The sequence below is a fragment of the Vigna unguiculata genome, chromosome 3 (genome assembly GCF_037176805.1).
Source record: "Vigna unguiculata cultivar grain cowpea cultivar isolate G323 ecotype 2 chromosome 3, ASM3717680v1, whole genome shotgun sequence".
Lineage (NCBI taxonomy): Eukaryota > Viridiplantae > Streptophyta > Magnoliopsida > Fabales > Fabaceae > Vigna > Vigna unguiculata.
Genome location: NC_140794.1, coordinates 56,734,031 through 56,755,550, shown reverse-complemented (window position 1 = coordinate 56,755,550; position 21,520 = coordinate 56,734,031). Strand labels below are relative to the sequence as shown.

General features: G+C 33.4%; 4 protein-coding genes across 4 annotated transcripts; 2 read left to right on the top strand and 2 right to left on the bottom strand.

Annotated features, from left to right (window-relative positions):
• The first annotated feature begins 1,660 nt into the window (after nucleotides 1-1,660).
• NBR1 (ubiquitin-associated (UBA)/TS-N domain-containing protein / octicosapeptide/Phox/Bemp1 (PB1) domain-containing protein) lies at nucleotides 1,661-6,191 on the top strand. The gene is made up of 7 exons (XM_028060989.2): nucleotides 1,661-1,888; nucleotides 2,734-4,265; nucleotides 4,348-4,474; nucleotides 4,555-4,794; nucleotides 4,934-5,074; nucleotides 5,172-5,768; nucleotides 5,874-6,191. Exons 1-7 carry the CDS (start codon nucleotides 1,865-1,867, stop codon nucleotides 5,964-5,966), a joined length of 2,754 nt encoding a protein of 917 aa, XP_027916790.1. The 5' UTR covers nucleotides 1,661-1,864; the 3' UTR covers nucleotides 5,967-6,191.
• A 7,573-nt stretch (nucleotides 6,192-13,764) lies between these two features.
• LOC114175857 (uncharacterized) lies at nucleotides 13,765-16,156 on the bottom strand. Its single transcript, XM_028060694.2, has 3 exons — nucleotides 15,563-16,156; nucleotides 14,625-14,688; nucleotides 13,765-13,988 (listed from the first exon to the last, which is right to left on the bottom strand). Exons 1-3 carry the CDS (start codon nucleotides 15,903-15,905, stop codon nucleotides 13,982-13,984), a joined length of 414 nt encoding a protein of 137 aa, XP_027916495.1. The 5' UTR covers nucleotides 15,906-16,156; the 3' UTR covers nucleotides 13,765-13,981.
• Nucleotides 14,803-15,327, top strand: LOC114175858 (uncharacterized). The gene has a single exon (XM_028060695.2). The coding sequence runs from the start codon at nucleotides 14,871-14,873 to the stop codon at nucleotides 15,132-15,134; it is 264 nt and encodes an 87-aa protein (XP_027916496.1). The 5' UTR covers nucleotides 14,803-14,870; the 3' UTR covers nucleotides 15,135-15,327.
• Nucleotides 16,157-17,359: 1,203 nt separating the features above from the next.
• Nucleotides 17,360-20,016, bottom strand: LOC114175112 (pentatricopeptide repeat-containing protein At3g48250, chloroplastic-like). Its single transcript, XM_028059870.2, has one exon. It carries the CDS (start codon nucleotides 19,907-19,909, stop codon nucleotides 18,014-18,016), a length of 1,896 nt encoding a protein of 631 aa, XP_027915671.1. The 5' UTR covers nucleotides 19,910-20,016; the 3' UTR covers nucleotides 17,360-18,013.
• Nucleotides 20,017-21,520: the final 1,504 nt, after the last annotated feature.

Below are 21,520 nucleotides of genomic sequence, written 5' to 3'. Positions count from 1 at the left end.
CTAGTTCACCTTCCATATAACTTGATGTGTTAATTTGACTTTAAAGTTCTTTGAAAGCGTCGGTGCTTGCGACAAAATATGGTTTATCTTCTACGAGACTACATGTTTTTATAGAATTTTTGATCCTATGGATTATGTCATAAAAATAGAAAATATTCAGCCAACATCTGATAATATAATCAAATATGACAACTTACCATTTATATACAAAATTAGCAAAATAATAATAAAAATATAATATTATTTCTCCTTATTAACCATACATTCTATTGATAATGGTATGCAAAATTTATTATAACATAATCAAACTAAGGAGATTTAGTCACATATTTTATTAATATATGATAATTACACCAATAAATATCTCTTAAAATATTATTTATCCACTTTAGGTCAATAGCATGAAATGAATCTTGTAGGACTATGTTACTTAGTATATTTGTTGAATAAGATACATACAAAAATCAATTTCTATAACTGCATTTATAACTCTGTAGTTGAATTTAACTCTAAACTAAAAATGATATGAATTATTATAAAAAATTATTGAAAAGTAATAAAAAATATTCATAAAATTATTATCTCAATTATAAAAATGTTATTTGTTATTTTTATTCTTTTAGAGTAAAAATAAAATACATCTTTTTATTTGGATATATATATATATACACACGAACGATATAGAAAACTAAAAATAATTATAATAAAAAGTGTTTATCGCAATAATAGATATTAAAGAAAAATAGATTATGATCAAAAAATAGTATTCCAGCTTCAAATTTCATAAAGCTAAAAATAAGAATAAAAATAAGAATGATCATGCTTATTATTCTATATTCATTTCTGAAGTAAAAGTTTATATTTATTTACATTTTTATATTAGTTCTGTTTTGTTCAATTTTTTTTTCCTGAAAATGGATATATTTGTATTTATGCTTGTACATGTTTCTCTTTTCAATATTAATTAAATAATTTAAAAAAAATCATAATAAATAAAACATAATGATATCAAGTATTTAATATTAAAAATTAAATAAGACTACAAATAATAATTAGATAAAAATTAAATGTTTATAAAAAAGAGTAAAAAAAATCAAATGTCTGTTATAAAATAAATTTTACAAAATTAATCAACAAAAAATTAATATAAACTTTTTAAAATAAAAGATACTTTAATAATTTAAAATAAAAATTAATCATGAAAATAAGTATTAAAAGAACCCAAAAATATGCTTATACTCATTTTATTCCTCAACTTAAATATTAATTATATTCCTTTTTATTAATAAAAATTTCTTTATCAAGATTTATACAATACCCACATGATATAATTATATAAGATATAAGATCAATTAATGGGTTACTGTAACAAAATTCCAAAATTCCACGTATAAGGGCTCTTTATTTATTACTCAACAAGTAATTTAACTTCTTTGTCATTAATGGATTACTGTCTCCCTCCATATATATATATATATATTTATTTATTTATTTATTTTAGTTTAGTAAATGGATTTTTTCAATGTTATTTGATTTGATGCGTCGGTTTAACAACGCTATTAAAGAGATAAGATACGTGGGTCGATCGTACCGTTACCTTTGCGACGAAGTTATGTATGCATTTAGGAAAAAAATAAAATAACATAAAAAATTTCTTGTTACCAAAGCCACAATAGTGTATATATATGTCACTCTCCGGCTCGCAAAGCTTTTAAAGTGGCTAACGGGTCGCTAACGCTAGCCGTGCAGCTCTCTCCATTTTCCGTTCCGAAGAAGAAGCTTCGTTTCCCATTAGGGTTAGGGTTTCAGTGTTTTCTCTTCGTATAGCTGCCACGCCTTCTTTTGTCGTTTCGCTCCGAGAGCTATGGAGTCTGCTCTAGTGATCAAGGTTTTGATCTTAATTTTCCTTTTCTGTCATGTTTTCGTTTCACTTTTCGTTCCTGAATTGTTTTCCTTCGCTCATATCGTGGCTTGTGTGGTGTGATGCTCTGCGTTTAGTCATATAGATATTTCTTGGAAAAAAATGAAGATGAATGGTTTTTTTTTTGTTTGGGGTGATGTTGCTAGTTGATGAAGCCTCGAGTCTGATGCGATTTTGTTACAAATTACAAAATCGTGTTAACTTTGGCATACATCCCCTTCTAGTTTCGCCTTTAATTTTATTATCTGAGTGATCGGAACACGGAATTATGATTTTATATAACTCTATATGTAGTAACTTTTGGAATGACGATGGGGCTGAAACCTCAACGGTTGCTTGCTGGGTTGGGTATGAACACATTGGTTTTGCCTAGAAAACAATTTAGCGTGAGTTTGATGAAAATTAATTGATTCCTAGCATCTGCTAGATGTGTAGAGGTTGTATTATATTTATTCTTTTGGCTAGGAGTATTGTGAGTATTTAGAATGATTCACTTTGATGAAATTGTATCGGAATTAAAACTGTTGTGCATAGCGGAACTTTCATTTCACTGAGGCTCTGTTTTAGTTCGATTGATGGTATTATATATATTTTGGTTTAATATATCTACGATCCTGTTGATCAATGTATGATAATACATTAATCTTTGATGCTTAGTGCAATTTGAGAATACCCTTCATTCATTTTAAGGAAAATTCATAAAATAATATTTGGTGGAAGAATCTGCTAACATTTTTTTGTGGCTTTAGATCGGTTCTATAATCATGCACATCTTTGTTTATTGCATCAATACATCACTTTTTGTTGGACAGGTGAAATATGGGGATACCCTCAGGCGCTTCACTGCCCGTGTGGACGAGATTAATCGACTGGATCTCGACATGGTTGGGTTGAGACAGAAGATATGTTCTATCTTCGGTTTCAGTGCTGATGCAAATTTAGTTCTGAGATATGTTGATGAAGATGGCGACTTGGTGACTCTGGTTGATGATGATGATTTGCGTGATGTGATGAGGCAGCAATTGAAATTCTTGAAAATTGAGGTACTTATGAGCAATGATGGTGGTGCTAAATCAACTGCGTGGTCTACTGGAAGTACCACTCCCTTAAAATCTCCTTCTGTCACAAACCCACGTCTGGGTAGAAATACTATATTACACGAGGCTCTGTCTAAATTGTCACTTTCAAAAGCGGCATCTTCAACTCCCGTGGTTGATAATATTGCCAATTCAATATTGAAAATAGGACAATCGGTTCTAAATTCTCATTTCCAGCCTCGTGATGCAGCTGATACAATTTCAAAAACGGGTGTTCCTGAAGAACATACCACTTCTAAGGCAAAAGGTTCTCAATCTTCATATGTGGACTCGGCCTCCAATTCTACTGTCCATGGTGAGAGTGCCAATCCCTTAAGATTTCCTGTTTCAAACCCATCTCTGAGCCCAAATGCAGATAAAGTTGACATTTCATCTCCTGTGCCTGATCCAGTACGTGAGCTTGTTTCCAATTTATTGTATCCAAATGCTGCATCTTCTAGTCAGCTGCCTGTTAATCTTGCTGATTTAATTTCCCTAGTGGGACATTCTGTTCTAAATTCTTATTGCCAGCCTCATGTTTCAACTGGTCCATTCTCTAAAAATGGTGTTCCTGAAGAACCTCTCTCTGGTGAAGTCAGAGATCTACAGATGCCATCTGTGGACTTGGCTTCCAATGCCACTCAACATGTGGAGGCTGAAAACCTAATTAGAGATACAGCCTCTGCTTCTAATGCCAATCCACATTGTGAAACAAGAACTCTACGGATGCCATCTGTAGATTTGGCTTCTAATGCCACTCAACAGGTAGAGACTGAAAACATAATTAGAGATGTTGCCAGTCAACATTTGGAAGCTGGGAATGTAATCAGTGCAACAACAGCTGCGGAAGTTGCAACAGTTGATCTCAATATCCCTCCTTGTGATCCTTATTCATCTCAGTCCACAAATGTGAATAAGGGTCCACTTTCATCAGAAGTCCCTGATGGTGATCGCAGGAAGGGTAAAATGTCAACTGTCTATAGTTCTGCTGGTAAGGTTGACAGCAGTGGTACATCATCAAGTCTTCCTGGTCCTAGTAATGACAGTTCAACCCAGAATACTTCATTGAAGGCTGGTGTTTTCTTTGAATGTCCATTTTCTGGGTCATATATTAATTCTTGGACACCACATTTTGGAAACTCTCAAATGCCCCCATTTAAAAGGAGCCATCCTCACACTGAGGCAATGACTGGTATGTTCCACAAAGGCGTGCGTTGTGATGGTTGTGGTGTCTATCCAATAACTGGACCTCGGTTCAAATCCAAAGTGTAAGTACTTTGATTTGTTTGGACTTATTTATTGTTAAATTGTTTTCAGGGCCGTTTCCATGATATTTTGTTCTTCATGCAGGAAGGAAAATTATGATCTCTGCCACATTTGTTACAACGAAATGGGTAATGGGACAGATTATATCAGAATGGACCGCCCGGCATCTGCTCGTTTCCCTCGATGTGTATATGAGCAATCCAAAAACTTTGTAATCACTTTTGAACACTGCTATCTTTTCTTTTCTCCCTTTGCGAGTCTTTGCGTTTTCACACTTTTTTTATGGTGCAGCCAACATTACCGCCACATACTTTTAAGAAAAGTTCCATTTTGAAGCATGGAAGACCAAAGTTAGATAGTCGGTTCATTTTGGATGTCAATGTGCTAGACGGTACGATGATGGCTCCATCTACTGCATTTACAAAGATCTGGCGGATGCGCAATAATGGCACTGTAGCGTGGCCCAAGGGAACTAAACTTGTTTGGATTGGAGGAGACAAGTTTAGTGACTCTCATTCAGTTGACTTAGAGGTTTGATAAATATTCATACTGTAGTTTAATAATTATTTCCTGAAGGTCTATTATCTTTTCTCTATGTTTGTCTTGCTCGTCTTAGAATCTGTATGCAAGTTTATTTAGTGCTCTCTCTGATTAAACGTCCCTGGTTCAGGATGGTGTCCCTATCGAGAAGGAGCTTGACATTGCAGTTGACTTTATAGCACCACGGATACCTGGTCGATACACATCATACTGGAGGTTGGCAACTTCATCTGGACATAAATTTGGCCAACGTGTTTGGGTCCTTGTACAGGTAAAATGATAGTGTTGAAGGAATTGCTTACGGACACTAGATTTTACTCTTGATGGTGTAATAATAAATTTACTCTCTTGCATTGTCGTACACACAGGTTGATGCCTCTCTCAAGGACTCATTTTATGATAACTCTCAAGGATTGAACTTGAATATTCCACTTGATGTCAGTGGATCTGAAGGACCTCTGCTTATAGATATCAATGTTAGGCCTGCCGAGGATGATACTTTTCTTCAAACCCGCATTCCTAATGCTCCGATTCAACCTGCGGAACAGGTTGATGAGGAACCAAGATTGGAACTGGAAAAGGAATTCCCTATAAATGAAGCTACATTTGTTGGCCCTTCTGCCTCAGCCCCTGCTGCCTCAGCCCCTGTTGCAACCTCCCTTGCACCTTCATCAATCTCTTATCCTATTATTGATTTATCTGAAACAACCCCTGCTGTTCCCTCTAATCAGCAATCCTCCACTGTGGATGTACCATCATCATCTGTTGTAGGGACCGGTGGAATTAACCCTGTGGAGGAGAGTCTACTTAAAGAACTTGAGGCGATGGGTTTTAAGCAGGTTGATTTGAACAAAGAGGTCTTGAGGATGAATGAGTATGATCTGGAGCGATCCATAGACGATCTATGTAGTGATGTCTATGGTGTTTCTGAGTGGGACCCTATCCTTGTAGAGTTACAAGAGATGGTAAGTTGTTCGGTTCATCACAATCCCATTTTCCATTCGATCCTCTGACCATGCAATATATTGTTCAACTGGATACTGTTTTGATTGGTTATGGGGTTTATGCAGGGTTTCCGTGACGAAGAGATGAATAAGAGGTTGCTTAAGAAAAACAATGGAAGCATAAAGCGTGTTGTTATGGATTTAATCCAAGGAGAGTAGTTTTTGTTGAAATGTGGGTTAATAGTTAATGTAAAGTTGGCGACTTGTGCTCCTAGGGTGCTTGACATCTGCCAGGTAGACATAATTATATCTTATTTCGTATCTATCCCCTATCTTTGTGTTGTGGTGATATTGCCATCACAATCCAGTGTCGGATTCAAGTATGTTTGAACTTCTATGCTTTCGTATGTAATTAATTATATTGCCACCCTCAGCAGTTTTTAAGCCTTGTTATTTTTCTCAGAAACTAGTTTTAATAACATTTGTCATTAGCAATGATTTTTGCTACATTTGCCTAGGTATGACTGAAAGATGTAACGGGATACTTAAAAGATGTAGCAAAAAAAAGTGAAATGGATGGTAAGATCATTGGTTTATATTGAAAGTTCCAGTCCAATTATAAAATATCTATAAAATGTTGACACACTCTAAATTTCTAAGAGTGTTGCTTCCTGCAACCCATTCAAATTTCTTCATCCACCCCATCAAAACAACTACCGGAAAACTTTCTCCGTAATAGGTATACCAGGAAATAATTTCCGGAACTGGATTTGTATTCCAGAAGTGTTAGGGTCCAGGGAGAAAAATGATATGGTGCAGGAAGTCATTCTCAATTTCTAAATACTAATCCAAGTTAAGGTGTCAATACATAATGTTGTCTTGTCTTGCGATTTATTAAGTAATATACATTCCATACTGTAGTTTTAATCGCATTTATCTTTATTTAAAGTGTCTTATCTTCTCGTGAGATAAACAAAAAAATAGCTGTTCATAATTTTGTTTTAAATTTTAACTCAAAGTATTTTATTTATTTGATAGCTTAACAATTAGGGATGCCAAGCTGGGGAAGGATTTCATTTTTAATTAATTAATTTTTATAAATAAATTATGTGAGAGGGTTTTATTTTTAATTAATTAATTTTTATAAAATAAATTATAATGTCAAGTATTTAAAAATAAATGATGATTGTATAAATTTTAAGTTAATATTAAACAACAATCGAATAAAAGTGAAAAGTGAAAGAATTATCAAAATATTTGATAATTATATGTAAATAAAATTTTAAGATAATTAAACATTAATTTTAAAGTCTTTAATAAGATAAAGTTTTTAAAATATATTTTAGAAAATTATTAAAGAATAAATATTCAAGTCTAGAAGTATTTCAAACGTTTTTCTATTTATTATTTTTTAAATTATAAGGATTTTTCTTATATATTAACAAAATTTATAATATACAACTATTATACTACTTCAGTGAAATCAAACATTAAAAAATATTAAATTAATAATAATTTAAATAATGATACATTTGTCTAGACAAAATATTAAATAATGTAAATTTGTTTGATGGTTTTTTTAAAGGAAATGATATTTTAATTCACTTTTAACCCATCACTCTCATCACTCTTAGATCATCTATTTTAATTTTTTGTAATGATGTGATGTGATGATCTAAGGGTGATGAGAGTGGTAGGTTAAAAGTGGATAAAAAAATGGGTTAAAGTATCATTATCCTTTTGTTAAATAGTATTTCATTCGTCCTATTAACTTTCAAGTTTTTTTTTTTCATATCCGTCTGACAGAGCTTAGTATATATTATTAAGGCTTTGTTCACTTGGCTAGATGGATTTGTGGGAGGGGGAAAAGATGGGTTTGAGTGAATTTGAAAGTAAATTGTGTGTTGTTTTTTTTTTTAAGGGATTTAGAGGTGATAGTGGGTGAATTTTGAAGTAAGATTTGTGAGAGTTTGTGAGTGATTTAACTGATATGATAGATTAAAAAGATGTTTTAATAGATGTAATAGGTAAATTACCATATTGTCCTTTATTAATAAGTAGTATAAATTGGTATTTGTATGACTTATAACTACTTTGTTAGTTTTTTACTACTAAAATTGAAAAGTAAATTATAAAAAAAATAAAATAATACATTGTTTTGATAGTGTATTGTAATAAATGGGATTGGTTTCAACTAATATGGGATCGAATCCCTTTTTCCAACTTCATACATGGATCGATTCCAACTAATATGGGATTGGATCTCTTCTAATATGGCCATTAGGGATGGCAATGTGGGCCGACTCGGTCCGTTTAGGCCCGGCTCGCATAAGGCTCGTACAACAGGGCTAGTCCGCTCTGTCCCGCACACTTTGTGCGGGCTGCAAACACTGGCCCACCCCATCCCGCACTTGGCTCACGGGGCCTATGGGCTGGCCCATTTTTTTATCTTTTATTTTAATTTTTTTAAATTTTTTTTTTAAATTTTTATGATAAAACTTTCAATGTTTAAAAATTGGGAAACTTTAAGAAGTTCACAAAATTAAGTAAAGACTTTGGGGAGTTGGATGATAAATTGATAATTCAACATTTTCATCATATTCATATTCATACTATGACATACACAATGTATTCTTTAAAATTTTAGCACATTAGAAAATACATAATACTTGTCTTTTCCAGTTATACAAGAATTTGAAACTTGAAACGTTAAAGCAAGAGTCTATGAAAAAAGTAATTAATATACACAAGTGCAAGTTTTTTTTAAAAAAAATTTCATGCAGGCTTGCGGACTGGTCCGCGCGGTCGCGTGCCAACCCACGTGAGCTGCGGGTCGGGCCACTACGGGCCTGCGGGCTCACTACCCTTGCCCGCCCCGCGTTTTTTTCGCGGGTCTGACCCTAATTGTCACCCCTAATGGCCATAGTTGGATTGGTTCCAAGAATGAATGGATCGGATCCATCATAGTGGATTGGTTCCGCACTTGAGTGGATCGATCCAACTTTCTTTATTTTCTCCTGCTTACATAGCTCATCAACAATCACACTTTATGCATGGATTCCAACTCCATTGTTGATAACCAAGGTCTTCTCAATTGTTGTGTTCGTCTATAAAGCATGATATAGGATAAAATAGTCGTTGCTCGATTAATTGTCTTAAATCTGCTCTCATTAGGCAAGATCGAAAAAGTGATGAATCTCGCAAATTATTGCTTTCACTCGCTCGTGATTCAGCGCAAACGAACGTAATAAACACATTCTAATCCATCTTCTCCCTTCCCTTCAAACAGTAAATCACATCAAACGAACACAGGTTAAGGACTTTCTACCCTTCTAATTTTTTCTTCCACTCATATAAAGCAAAATATAAATAAATTATATTTTTCAACTTTAATATATTTTATATATTTTTTTCTTTCCAAAAATTTTTATAAAACTAATTTGACATTTTCAAAATATTTTTCTTAAGATTCGTCAGTGCTCTAACATACTTTTCTTCTCATTATAATTTTAATTATTATTTTTTATTTTATTCAAATAATATATTATATTTCATAAAATACAAACCTTAATTTTATTTAATTAAGTCGTTTTTATAAGATAGGTATTTGTTCGTTTCTACTTAATTTTAATATTTGTATTTTTTATTTTTTATTTTAGGTGTGGAAATGAGTATCATTTATATTAAAAATTTTAGGTGACTATAGATAAAATTAATTGATAATATATAAATAAATATAAATTTTACCTTACAAGTTAAGTTAATTTTGTAAAATTAAAAAGACATAAAATCTTAATTGATTAGGTAAAACATATTTTTTCTATTTAATTTTGTTCTCTAATTTCGTTTTTTTTAATAACATATCTTTCGTTATAGAATTTTTACTTCCTCTTAATATTTCTTAGTGAAACACAATCTTATAACAAACAAAAACTAGGATAGCATAGATATAAATTTTTACTTCAAAAACTGGTATGAGATGTATACTCAAACATGCATCCATCCAATTATGTGTTCCTATATGATAAAAAAAAAAACTAAATAAATAAACAAATCATACATGTATAAAAAAAAAGACTACAATCAAATAATAAATATTTTAAACGCTAAAGAGTAAAACTTTAGTAAATATTTTAAAGTAAAAAAATATATAATTGTATAAAATTATAAACTAACGTTTGCAGAAAATATTACTTCAATTTTTTCAAACAAAGGTCCTGCATGTTAAAAAAACTATTTTATAAACTATTAATTATAATTTGATATAATTTTTAAATTGGGAAAATTAAAAACTAACTCCAAAAACATAACCTGTCAAACCATAGATAGGTTACGGTATTAAAGAAACAAGTTGAAATTTAAAGCAATAAAAACTTTAAACTATTAAAAAACATCTTACCGATAGAAAATCACCATGAGATATATAAGCAATAATTTTCCTTCAGGTGTATGAGTGATCCCTTTTTGGTTATGGTTATGCGGTCACTCCGAACCATCGACTCTGATATCACTGTTGGGTTATATTTTTTCATATATATGGGTTATGGTTATAATCATTGAGAGATTGTGGTTTTATATAGGACATTAGTCTTATACTTGTAAGACATTTGACACCAGTTTTACACCAAAACCTTAAGACAATGGTGTTATGGGTCTTTATTCTTACATAGTGTTTAACTTTGTCTATTCTATCCAATGTGGGACTTTGACTCAACTTGGATTATTTTCAACACAAATAAACCCGCTTCCGTGGATATTTCTCAAACCTATTCCCTTTTCTACAATCTCCACAATGACTGGGTATAGTATGGGTATGGAAAATACCCAACTCTTTCAACTGAGTATGGGGATGAGGATGAGGATGTACATATCCACCTCGTCCTTGTCTTCGTACCCACCATAATATTCATCCTCGCCATATTCTTATCCTCGCTTAAATCCCACCACAACACACACACTACTCCCTTTTTTATTTTTTATTTCTTCTGATTGTTGGACTTGTCATGTCATGAAATGTTTTTTATTTAATTCGCATCTCCAAAATATTTTTCGTCTGATCACAATTTTTATACAATTATGTTCAAATGATGTATGTCAATTAAATAATTGTTATGTCTAATATTTAAATATTTACTCTTTTTTAATATTTTTATTTATTGTACATTTTTTTCACATGAGAATGTTTAATATTCCCAATTTAAGTTTTCGATAGATAAATCTTTCATTTACTAGGTAATATAAACATTTTATCTTCTTTATTTTATTATTATTAATTTTTGCTTCATCTGACAAACTCCTTTGTTTCGTTAAAACAATTTTCGCTATCTTTCAACTCCCGCTAGGTTGATATTTGAATAGTTTTCTTAGATCTTTAAGTTATTTTTTTATTTTATCATACTCTTAATTGTGCATTTATTTTCCTTTATACGATCTCATTCAATGATTCAATGATATCTCAAATTATTTCTAAGACACAAATTTAATATTTTTTAATATTTTTCTTTTATTTATCATCATTCATGTATATACATATGTATACATAGCCACGTCTATAAGGTTGACATAGTGATAAAAGGTAGGAGTGAGAATGGAAGAAGTTTATAAGATGCAGCTACCTGTAAGGCCCTATTTCTTTTCTGCCCTAGAGTTGGTGGGCTGCCCTTGTAAGTGGGCCTAAGGGTTGGCCCAATGTATATAACCTTGCTATGTTGCCCTAATCCCATCTCACACTCACTCTTTCAGACAACCCTTTCTCCCTCTCACAAAGAGCTCTGCTAGGGTTAGGTTTTTCGCCATCTTCAAGCTAGCTCGAAGCTGTGCTCTATTCCATGTAAGTACTGTGCTAGCCTTTTTCGTCTCCATTGTTCCTTTCGTTCATTTCGTTGTCTTTTCAGTTCTTCGTTCGCTCCTTGAGTTGTGGTGCTCGTGCGTTCGGTATCGAGGGCGTGTTGGGTCGTTTTACTAGCTTATTCCAGGTAAGGGAAGCTAGAACTTCTTTTATGGTGTGATTTGACTTGTGTCCTTGTAGTTCGTCGAATTATTGAGTTTGTGTGCTGCCATGAGTGACTGTGCTGGCTGGGATATGTGTTTGGTATGTGTGTACGTGTTGCGCGGGTGCAAACAGTGGCGAGAACTGTTAAACTCGCTTAAGCGGGCATGTCTCGCCTAGGCGAGATTAACAGGGGCTCGCCTAGGTATTTTTGCCACGAAGGGTCGCCCAGGCGACCCACTGTGTTTTTGAGCGAGCGAGCATCTCGCCCAGGCGAGAGGGGTCTCGCCTAAGCGAGATCTCGCGGGTGCTTCTGCTTCATGTTTCGAGCCCTCGCCTAGGCGGGCTCGCCTGAGCGAGACCCTCCAGCTTGAGCGAGGTGCTGGGCAAGACAGTACAATGTGGGATGACTTTCTTGGCTTTGTATTGTATGGATAATGCATGCTTGATTTTGAGTATTGTGATAAAGGTTTGATATGAATGAGTATGATTGAGTGATACAAGTTATGAATTGTGAATAATGGGTTGGCATGAGTTTCGCATGAGATTGTAATGAAATGGTTGGTATGAAAGAGACATGATAACGATATGATTTGGAAATCCTTGGTACACGGATGGTTTATGATGAGATGAAATGAGTTGGGCTTGGAACATGAAAGGCGTTGGCTTTAAACATTGGTACAATTAACGTATACGTGCATGGTGAATATTATTTTGGCTGCGGGATTTTGTTTTGTATGCGTCAGTGCATAATTCCTTGGGGTCTCTAGGTGAGACTTTCAGGGTCGCGCTTCAATGGTCGGGACGTAATTCCATGACCCCTGTTAGTGGGTGTCCATGGTGGTGCCCCATCTGTATAACTAAGTAAGGATTCAAAGTAAGGACTGCATCCTGACACTCTAAGGAGCCAGTTAGTCTCACTTAGAGCGGACCGACTCCTGTGGTGAGAGTAGCAGGAGGCCTGTAATTCATTAAGGGCTAACCTTGTGGTGAGGGAGATTTGATTCATCGTAACACTTGTAACACATAGCTCGGAGATGAGCAGCTCAGGGTCGAGCAGAGGTATCCACCACAAGTGCAAGCGTCCGCTGAGTCCGACTAAGTTATACGTATCCGGATGAGTCGAGTCGAGTCGTAGTGTATTGATTGAAGAGTCTTAACATGATTGGATGTGGTATTGATATTGGATGGCGAAAGTATGTTTAATTGTATGATAAAGATGTTGTTTGGCTCTAGCTTACCCTTTTCTTGTTGATTACCTTGTATGTCGTGTTTCTATCTTTGCGATGATCATCAATCTATTGATGGGAGCAGACGCGAGGGATCGTCATGGTCATCAGGGAGGAGGCGACTCTACAGCTTAATGTTCTTGGGATATCTTGAGGGCTATGGCCTATGTATTAGTCAGTCTTTATATGCTAGTGTTCCAGTAGACTTTTATGATTCTCTTTTATCTCTTGTGGCATCGTGGTGTGCCTTATTTCGTAAGGTCTTACGTTTAAACTCCAGAACTGCGCTGTTATATTATAATTATGTGACGCTTCCTTTAATTACGCTCATTAATTAATTGGGACGTTACACTACCTTTGAGAGATCTTATATCTTATGTGATATGAATGAACCTATAAAGAAAATATAAGTTCTCCGAAAAGAAAATCTTACGTTAAAGATGCTCTAATAAGGGAACGAGTGATTCAATTTCAACAGTGAACTTTAAGACATTTAAGTCTCTGTTATAGAGAGGTCATATACATGATCTTGTTAAACTTCATTATTGGAGTATGCTACGGAAACATAAAAATTTAAGATCATGAGTCATAAAAATTAATATATATATATATATATATATATATATATATATATATATATAAACCAATAATCAAATAAGCTAAGACTGATAATGTTAGTTTAGCATCATCTGAAAAGTAGGGTAAGAAAACCTTTTTAAGAATAAAATTTCGTAGCATGCCTTTAAAGAGATTAATTTTATAATCTAATCTATTTATAACATATTTTAATTCAGCAACATTAAAAAAATTAACCATCATCATTATCTGAAGTAGTAATCAATTGTTTTGGTACAAAATTCAAGAGGAAACAATACTAGTTCAAGTAGAAGCTCTTTATCAACATTGTTTGGTGGTAACAGATGAGCAAATTTTACTCGCGCTTTGGTAGCCATCTTAACATTTGTCTTTTTGATAGTTGATACAATCAATACAAACCCCACACATAATTTGAAATTTCAATAGCTGCATATATGCAAGAGAAAGATACGTAGTCATGTTAAATGAAGACTTCAATGCTCCATGAAGTACTCCATGTAGAAACATTCAAACTGGTGTGTCTTAACTAATATGAAAAATCATAAAATCCTTCCATAAAATTAAAATGGTGTATTGTTCTTACTTGTGTGTGTTGTGTCGTGTCCTCCATCTACCAAAATAGCCGTTCTTTTATGACAGTGAGACGCCAAGTGTGACTAAACAGTGTTCTTATATGATGGAATATGTTAGTGTCGACAAGAATTTTAAAAGATTAGTGTGAACTGACATCCAAATTAAAAAGTAATTGGAAAGGAATTTTTCCATCTCTATATAACTTTCTACTTGTTTGGCCAAAAATATGTCTCTCTATGGTGCAGCTATTTTCAATTATTCACATGTCATTCTGGCCAATATCAGAACCATTATCTATTTTCCTTTTCATTACAGTACCAGAAAGATATATTATTAACCATTTGGTTATGTAATTTTGACTCCAACTCTCTACTCTTTCTCCCAAATGAAAAATGTTATTAATGCAGTGTTATGTTATGAATCCTTGTTCAGAATTTAGTAACTTCAAATGAATTTTAACTAATAAAAGTGAGAGTGTGTGTGCCTTACTTGCTTGCCATGGAATTAGATTCCCTGGAGGAAAGGAATCTGACATAGAAGTAGAATCTGCTTCCTGCTTTTGGAGATGATAAATATCCAAGGAATTAGATTCAAAGCAATCAATTTAAGAATAAACAGAGGTTGTTGTACCTGCCATTCTGTCTATAAATTGCAGTGTGTGATAGCAGATTAATTGTGTAGTTGTGCTTATATACCTGTTCTTGTGAGAAAAAAAAAAAAAAGCATCAGAAAACAATGATGCGCTCAGAGGACTACCACGCCCACATATCAAAAGTTCACAGGTCACAGAGTGTTCTCACTGATGTCCCTCGCTACCCCAATGCTCACATGGCCTTCAACAACGCTCATCACAACTCACATTCTAATGAGAGGTCTGAGATGGTAGATTATGATCAGACTGAGGATGATGAAGTCATGTTCCAAGAAAGGGTTCAGTCCAAACCCGGGAAGAACAAACCTCGATTTGAATTGCAGAAGTGGAAGACCTACAGGCCTTGAGAACATGACCAACAACCTAGTTTGCTACAAAATCTACATAATACATCAAAATCATCACTATGTATGATTGTGAAATAAATGCCTGCTCAGCAGGCTATTGTGTTTGCCTGAGTGTTTTATACCTGTAGTACATTAGTATTGAACTTTACCATGTAAGAACTAATAATGAAGCATAAACACGAGTTATCTACAACATATTTTAACTATAGCATACTATAGTTTATTTTTTGTTTATTCCAACTTTACTTCTTCTGACTTAAACAACTAAATCTGTGAGAATAGGAGGGGGCATATATATTGAATAAAATTGAAGAGTAAATGAAACTTAAAAGAAGATAAAAGTCATGCATCGTTTTGGTGTGGAATATTGGGGGCATTAAAGCGCCTAGAAGACATAAGATTGAAGAGATTCCTGAGGCTATTCTTACTCTCAGGCTTGCGTTTGGGTTGGATTGGAGTGGAACCACATAAGTCATGAAAAGGGTTATCTAAAGTTAACCCTGTCTCGATCCTTCTGGAGACAGTGACAAGCTCATAGGAGTCCCAGAGTGAGTGCTGAAAGTCCCAATGAGTGTCTTTAGAAGAAGTTGGTGGGTTGGTCAAAGCTTGAAGCTTAAATCTTGAAGGCTTGCCTCTGAAATTCCTTCGATGAGCGTCGAATTCACTCATGGGCTTGGAAGTGCCGGAGTGGCTGTACCAGGCCTGTGCAACGGCTTTCAAAACTTCCAAGTCTTGGGGGTCGTGTTGTCGGAGCTCTGCCCTCTTCTTCATGGCACTCACAAAACATTTTCTTCACGACTCCATGTTCGTGTTCATGCTCATGGTCGTGTTACTGTCGTGGAAACCACGGCCTCACATATGCCATATGGAAAGGGATAAGCTGATGCTGGTGCAGATGCAATTTCCTTCTTTCTTTCTTTTTTTTTTCTTTTTTTTTTCTCTGGTTACTGAGAGTGCGTTTCGTCTTATTATCCTAATTTCTGTGAACAACAGTTTATTTCCGTCTCGAATTAACGTTAGTTCGTGCGATTTTATCGAGTATGATAATGAATTCTTCGAGTCCTAAATTTATAACAAAAATGAGCTAAGTATGATTTTTGTCCTCTTTAATATCATTAATTCGTTTTTAGGTTTCTATTTTTATTTTCATTTGTTGTATTTATAAAAGTAAGTTGTTGATAACTTAAATTAGTGACAAATCTAAAAAACAAAATCAAATATTTAAAATGAAATGTGTTTGATTCCTCTATAGTTTTTATCCTTCAACTACTTTATTTTAGGTTTAAATACCTTTTTCATCATCTCGTAGTGTTTGTTGCAGATGATCCACATTTTTACCAAATGTTTAAAATAATCTTTATTTTCGTAGTGGATTCTCGTAGTGGACTAACAACTCGTTAAAATAATAATTGCTTACATGACAATAAAACTAAAATGTATATTAAATTACTTATTATTTTACTAGTTTATATCATTTATGGGTGTATGAAATATATTGAGACATAATATTTATTGATTTTTTTAACATTGCTTTATAAATAAGATTGAGTATAAAACCTAATTTAAGCATCTTGCTTCTTTTCATAGTGGGACGGAGAGTAGCAAGTTCGAACGTAATTTTAGACATCATATTGTTTTTATGAAGAAAAAGTCCTGTTTTCAGTATTTGGTAATTGAAAACAAATTTTATTAATGTTTTTCCTTTCAATTTTGAGAGACTGAAAATTAACTACTTATAGAAAATTAAAAGTAAATCACTCATAGTTTACATATAACTATGTTTGTCACATAGATCCTTGTTTAAGGAGTGCAACATGATATAACAGTCATTTACCAAAACTAAATTTAACACGATTTAGTTTTGTAAAAAAAAAAATGAACTCATAATTTTAAAAGGACCAAAATGATATTCTTCTTAAAATAATAATATTTTACTTAAATCCATGGAAATTTCATCAAGGATCATAAAGAAACTTTTCAAGTTCAAATATCACTTCGAATTCATAAAATAAGCAATATTCAAATAAGAATGCACCAATGGTTAAATTATCAACACTGAAAATTATTTGATTAGAATTAATGTTTCAGTAATTGATAAAAAGAGGTTCAAAGGGTGCTTAACAATAACTGTGTATTATATAAACTCTCATCTTTTAAGAGGGGGCAAATCTTTCATCTATGAAAGAAACAATAGATGGAAAAATACAAGAAGATCATTTCCTATATTGAAAGTAAGAAAAAATATGTAGCAATAGCATTCCTAAAGTTGGTTGTGGCCAAACTGTCATAAACATTTGTTAAGACTTAAGAAAAATAGAAGAATCCAACCCAAAGCACTAATATATTATGTGAGAGAATCTCTAAATTTGACTAGTAGCATGTCAAATAGTTCATCCTATTCAATCCAATGAGAGACTGCAAATATTATCATCCTTTCTAAGATCCGAAGAGCACTATAATTTCACTCATCTATCAGCATTTGACTTGTACCTTAATTCAATCTATAAATAACCCTCTCAGTGGCACAACTCTCTGACAAAAACACCAAATTGGTAAGAGTAAAATTACCTTGATTCGAGGCTAATGATTGTCCTAAGAGGTGATAGGGAAAAGGGAACTTATGAATTGCCAAGCATGTACATCCATCTCCGTTAGAAAAAAAAAAACACACTAAAAGCTACAATGCAGAATCTTCTGAAAAATAGCCATTGATTTTATAACTTTACGGGTCAAAGATGAAAATTTGTTATAATTTAAAAATGAAGCTTAGCCTCACATCACTTCCTGTGTCCAGTGGTGTTGCAAGCTAATGATCAAACTTGATAGTATCAATCATTTGAATTTTGAAGAAAGACGAGATACCTACTGAGAGAGAAGTTCTAGGGATCAGGCAGCAGCTGAGTCTGAGTGTCCCTTTCAGATGAACCAAAAAGTTTAGAGATTTTACTGTGTGTACGGATATGGTGAGGAGTCTTGTACAATAGATCCCTGGCCTCAGAGAGTCTACCCTCTTCGAATAAGGATTCAAAAACCTGAACGTAAACAGCATGCGATGGGTAACTTTTTACACTCAATGCCTTCAGGAATGCCTCAGCATCCTCCACAGACCCAAACTTTGAAATATAAGGCACAAAGGGTAGATGATATGGAGGGTAGTTGTGGGTCTTCATCAAACGAAGAAGTTGAAGTGCTTCCTCAAACTTCATGACTCCCAATAGCTTTTCAATCAGTTTTTTATATGTAGCTTGCCATGGAGATATACGACACTTCCTACTAATCACTATAAGCAACTCGTACGCACCTTCTATTCTGTTTTGACTAAGAAAACCGTCAACCAGAACATCCAATAAATCAGCATCCGGATTGCAGCCTTTTTCAATCATCTTATAAAAACAAAGTAAAGCATTGTCTATTTCCTTGGCATCACAATGCCCTTGGATCAAAATGGTCCAAGTCTTAATATCAGGGATGCATCCACAAGATTCCATCTCCTCCAGCACTTTAAATGCTTCTTCAAACCTCCTCATCTTGCAAAGTCCAAAAACCACTTGACTGTAGGTGATGTTGTCAGGCTCATGACCAGCATTTCTCATAGTCCTAACAATATTTTCAGCTTCATCAAATTTCCCAGCACCTGTCAAAGACCTGTGGATTCCATCATAAATAGCCTTGGAGAGAGTGTGCCCTGTCGACTCATATTTCCTAACAACCCTGAAAACTAAATCCAAATTTGGCTTATCACTTGCAGATATGCTCTTCAAAAGGAGACTGCAATCTTGAACCAATGGCTTATATGAACCATCCATCATATGCTCATAAAGCTTGACAGCATCCTCCATCATCCTATTCTTTTGAAGCTGCCTCGATATCTTTATGTAAGTATCAATATCCAATGCATAACCCACACTCTTCATCTCTTCAATGACACTCCAAAACTCCTGAATTGAGTCATTCCTCGCGAGAACACTTGCAACTGCATTGTAAGTCACAGTATTACGCTCATAACCAGGTTGTGTCCCAACCCAATGAAAGAACTTGTAAGACTTTAGAGGAGTATTTCGAAGCTCTTTCAAAACCCTTATTACAAAATTATCCGACAGCTGAATTTTGAGCTTTGCAAGTTCACCCATAACCTCCTCACCCCATTCAGACACTGAAATGATACCGACCACCTTGGTGACAACACTTTGCATTGCATTCTCCTCTAGCATCCGATTATAAAAGTGGGTCAAAGCAACGGCGTCACTGTTCATCTTTTCCTTTTTAAAGCGAACATAAATTGTGACATATGTTTCTTCGTTGAGATAAAATCCATGTTCCTTCATCATCCTTAAAGTAATCCAAAATAGTTTCATAGTATCCTTGGTGGCCAAGATCCTAACAATTAAGCTGAACACTGAAGAGCTTGACCTAAACCAGTCTTTCTTAATGACCCAATTGAAAAAGCACGAAGCTTTTTCTGGATTTTTATCCAACCGCTTTATGACGTAAATAACGGTTTCATGGGTCATTGACGGGCAACTATTTTCTAAATTGAGTTCTAACGCTTTGGACCAATCGTTGGTCAAAACAAGGTCCACAATAGAGCTCGGCTTGGTAGAAAAATAGAGTTTGCTGTGACTTATGGGAAATTGTAAATTACGAGACGAATCCAAATGGGGCAATGGATTATGGAGAGAGAAGTGAGTCACCTGATTTCGAGTCACCAGAACTCGGGTAGCGAGTGAAGACTGGAGCACCCTGAGAGAAGCGGCAACTGCTTTCACGCGGTTCATCGTAACGCCGAAATGGGTAGTGTGGCTCTGATGGTTAGAGTTAGAGAGGGTTTAAGGAATAAGCACTGTCCACGGGCAATTTGTTTTTGGGGGTATGAATCCAAGTCATGGGTTTCCATGGTGGTTTAATTAGTGAATAAACATAAAATAGTCGTTTTATGTTTTTAGTTGATTCATGAAATAAAATTTATACAAATAAACAAATTGCTTCGTTAAAATTAACTGGGATTTTTTACTGTATATTATACATAATAAATATTTATTTCATATGATTAAATTACAATAAATAGCGACTATTTAATTTAATGATTTTAGTTTTTTTTAATATATTAAATTTCAATTTAGAACATAATATATTAAAAATTATAAATTGAAAAAAAAAAACATTTTCCAAATTAAAATTCACCAAACTAAACTCTTTGCCACATTATTTATAAAACTCGATCCATTTATAGTGGGTTTAATATAATAACTATTTACATATTTATTTTTAGTATAATAAAAAAATTACAATCTTAATATAAAAAAAATAATTTAAACAAAAAATTACTTAAATATATAATTAATTTTGGAGAAACCTTTGTTTTCTTTTTTGCTTTATAAATTTAAAATTATTAGTGATATATAATACTCATTTCATAAAAATTGTGAGTATCTATCTCATGTCATGTCAGTATAAAAATCTGGTTTACTAACTATAGAACTCTATTTATATATGTTCTTTGAATTGGATATTTCTTTTTGTTTTTAAAAAAATGGAAATTCAACTATCCTAAACTTTATATGAAAAAAGAACTTAGAAGTCATAATAAGTACAAATAAATAAAGCAAGTATATTAACTATAGTAAGAATTATTCTAATTTTAAAACATTATTTGTTCTCTTGTTACTATTTTTAATTTCAAAAATATACTTGAAATGGAGTTTTGAAATGCCCGTAAAGAAAGATAAAATTTTGTATTACTACATAAATGAATACGAGGAGAAAGAATGTGTGAATGAGATAATTTGAATTAAGGAAAAAAAATGAGAGATAAAAATATGAAGAAATTGAATAGAAAGACGAAGAAACAAGGGAAGAAGTAGAAAAGATAGGATAAAAAGGAATTTATAAAAAATTTAAATTTGACTTAAAAAAACAATTAAACATGTGACAATCACATGTCATTATACATAAGTATAAGTTGAACGTCGTTTGTCAGGTGAATAAAGGTTTAACATCATCCAAAATCAAGTAATAAAATCATCACTCTTAAAAGTATGAGGATCAAAATAGTTCAAAGTTGTAGGAAAGAACTATTTCCGATCTGCGTAATAGTGTAAGGACTAAAAACATATTTAACCATTAATTTTTGAAAAAAATATTCTCAAGTTTTTTTTTTTTCAATTCTTCACATAAGGTATTTTCTTAAAAAAATTAAACATAAATTGATTTAAATGTTAATGTAGTAGTAAAGGTAATCAATTGTCTTACCTACAAGACCTTAAATAAACTTTACTATAGGGGTGTCAAAGTAGGTTAGGCTCGCCAGCTCATTAATAAAAGAGCGGGTCAGGTTGGAGTTTTCAACCTGTCATGCTAGTTTTGACTTGGCCTGTCTAGTCCGTCAA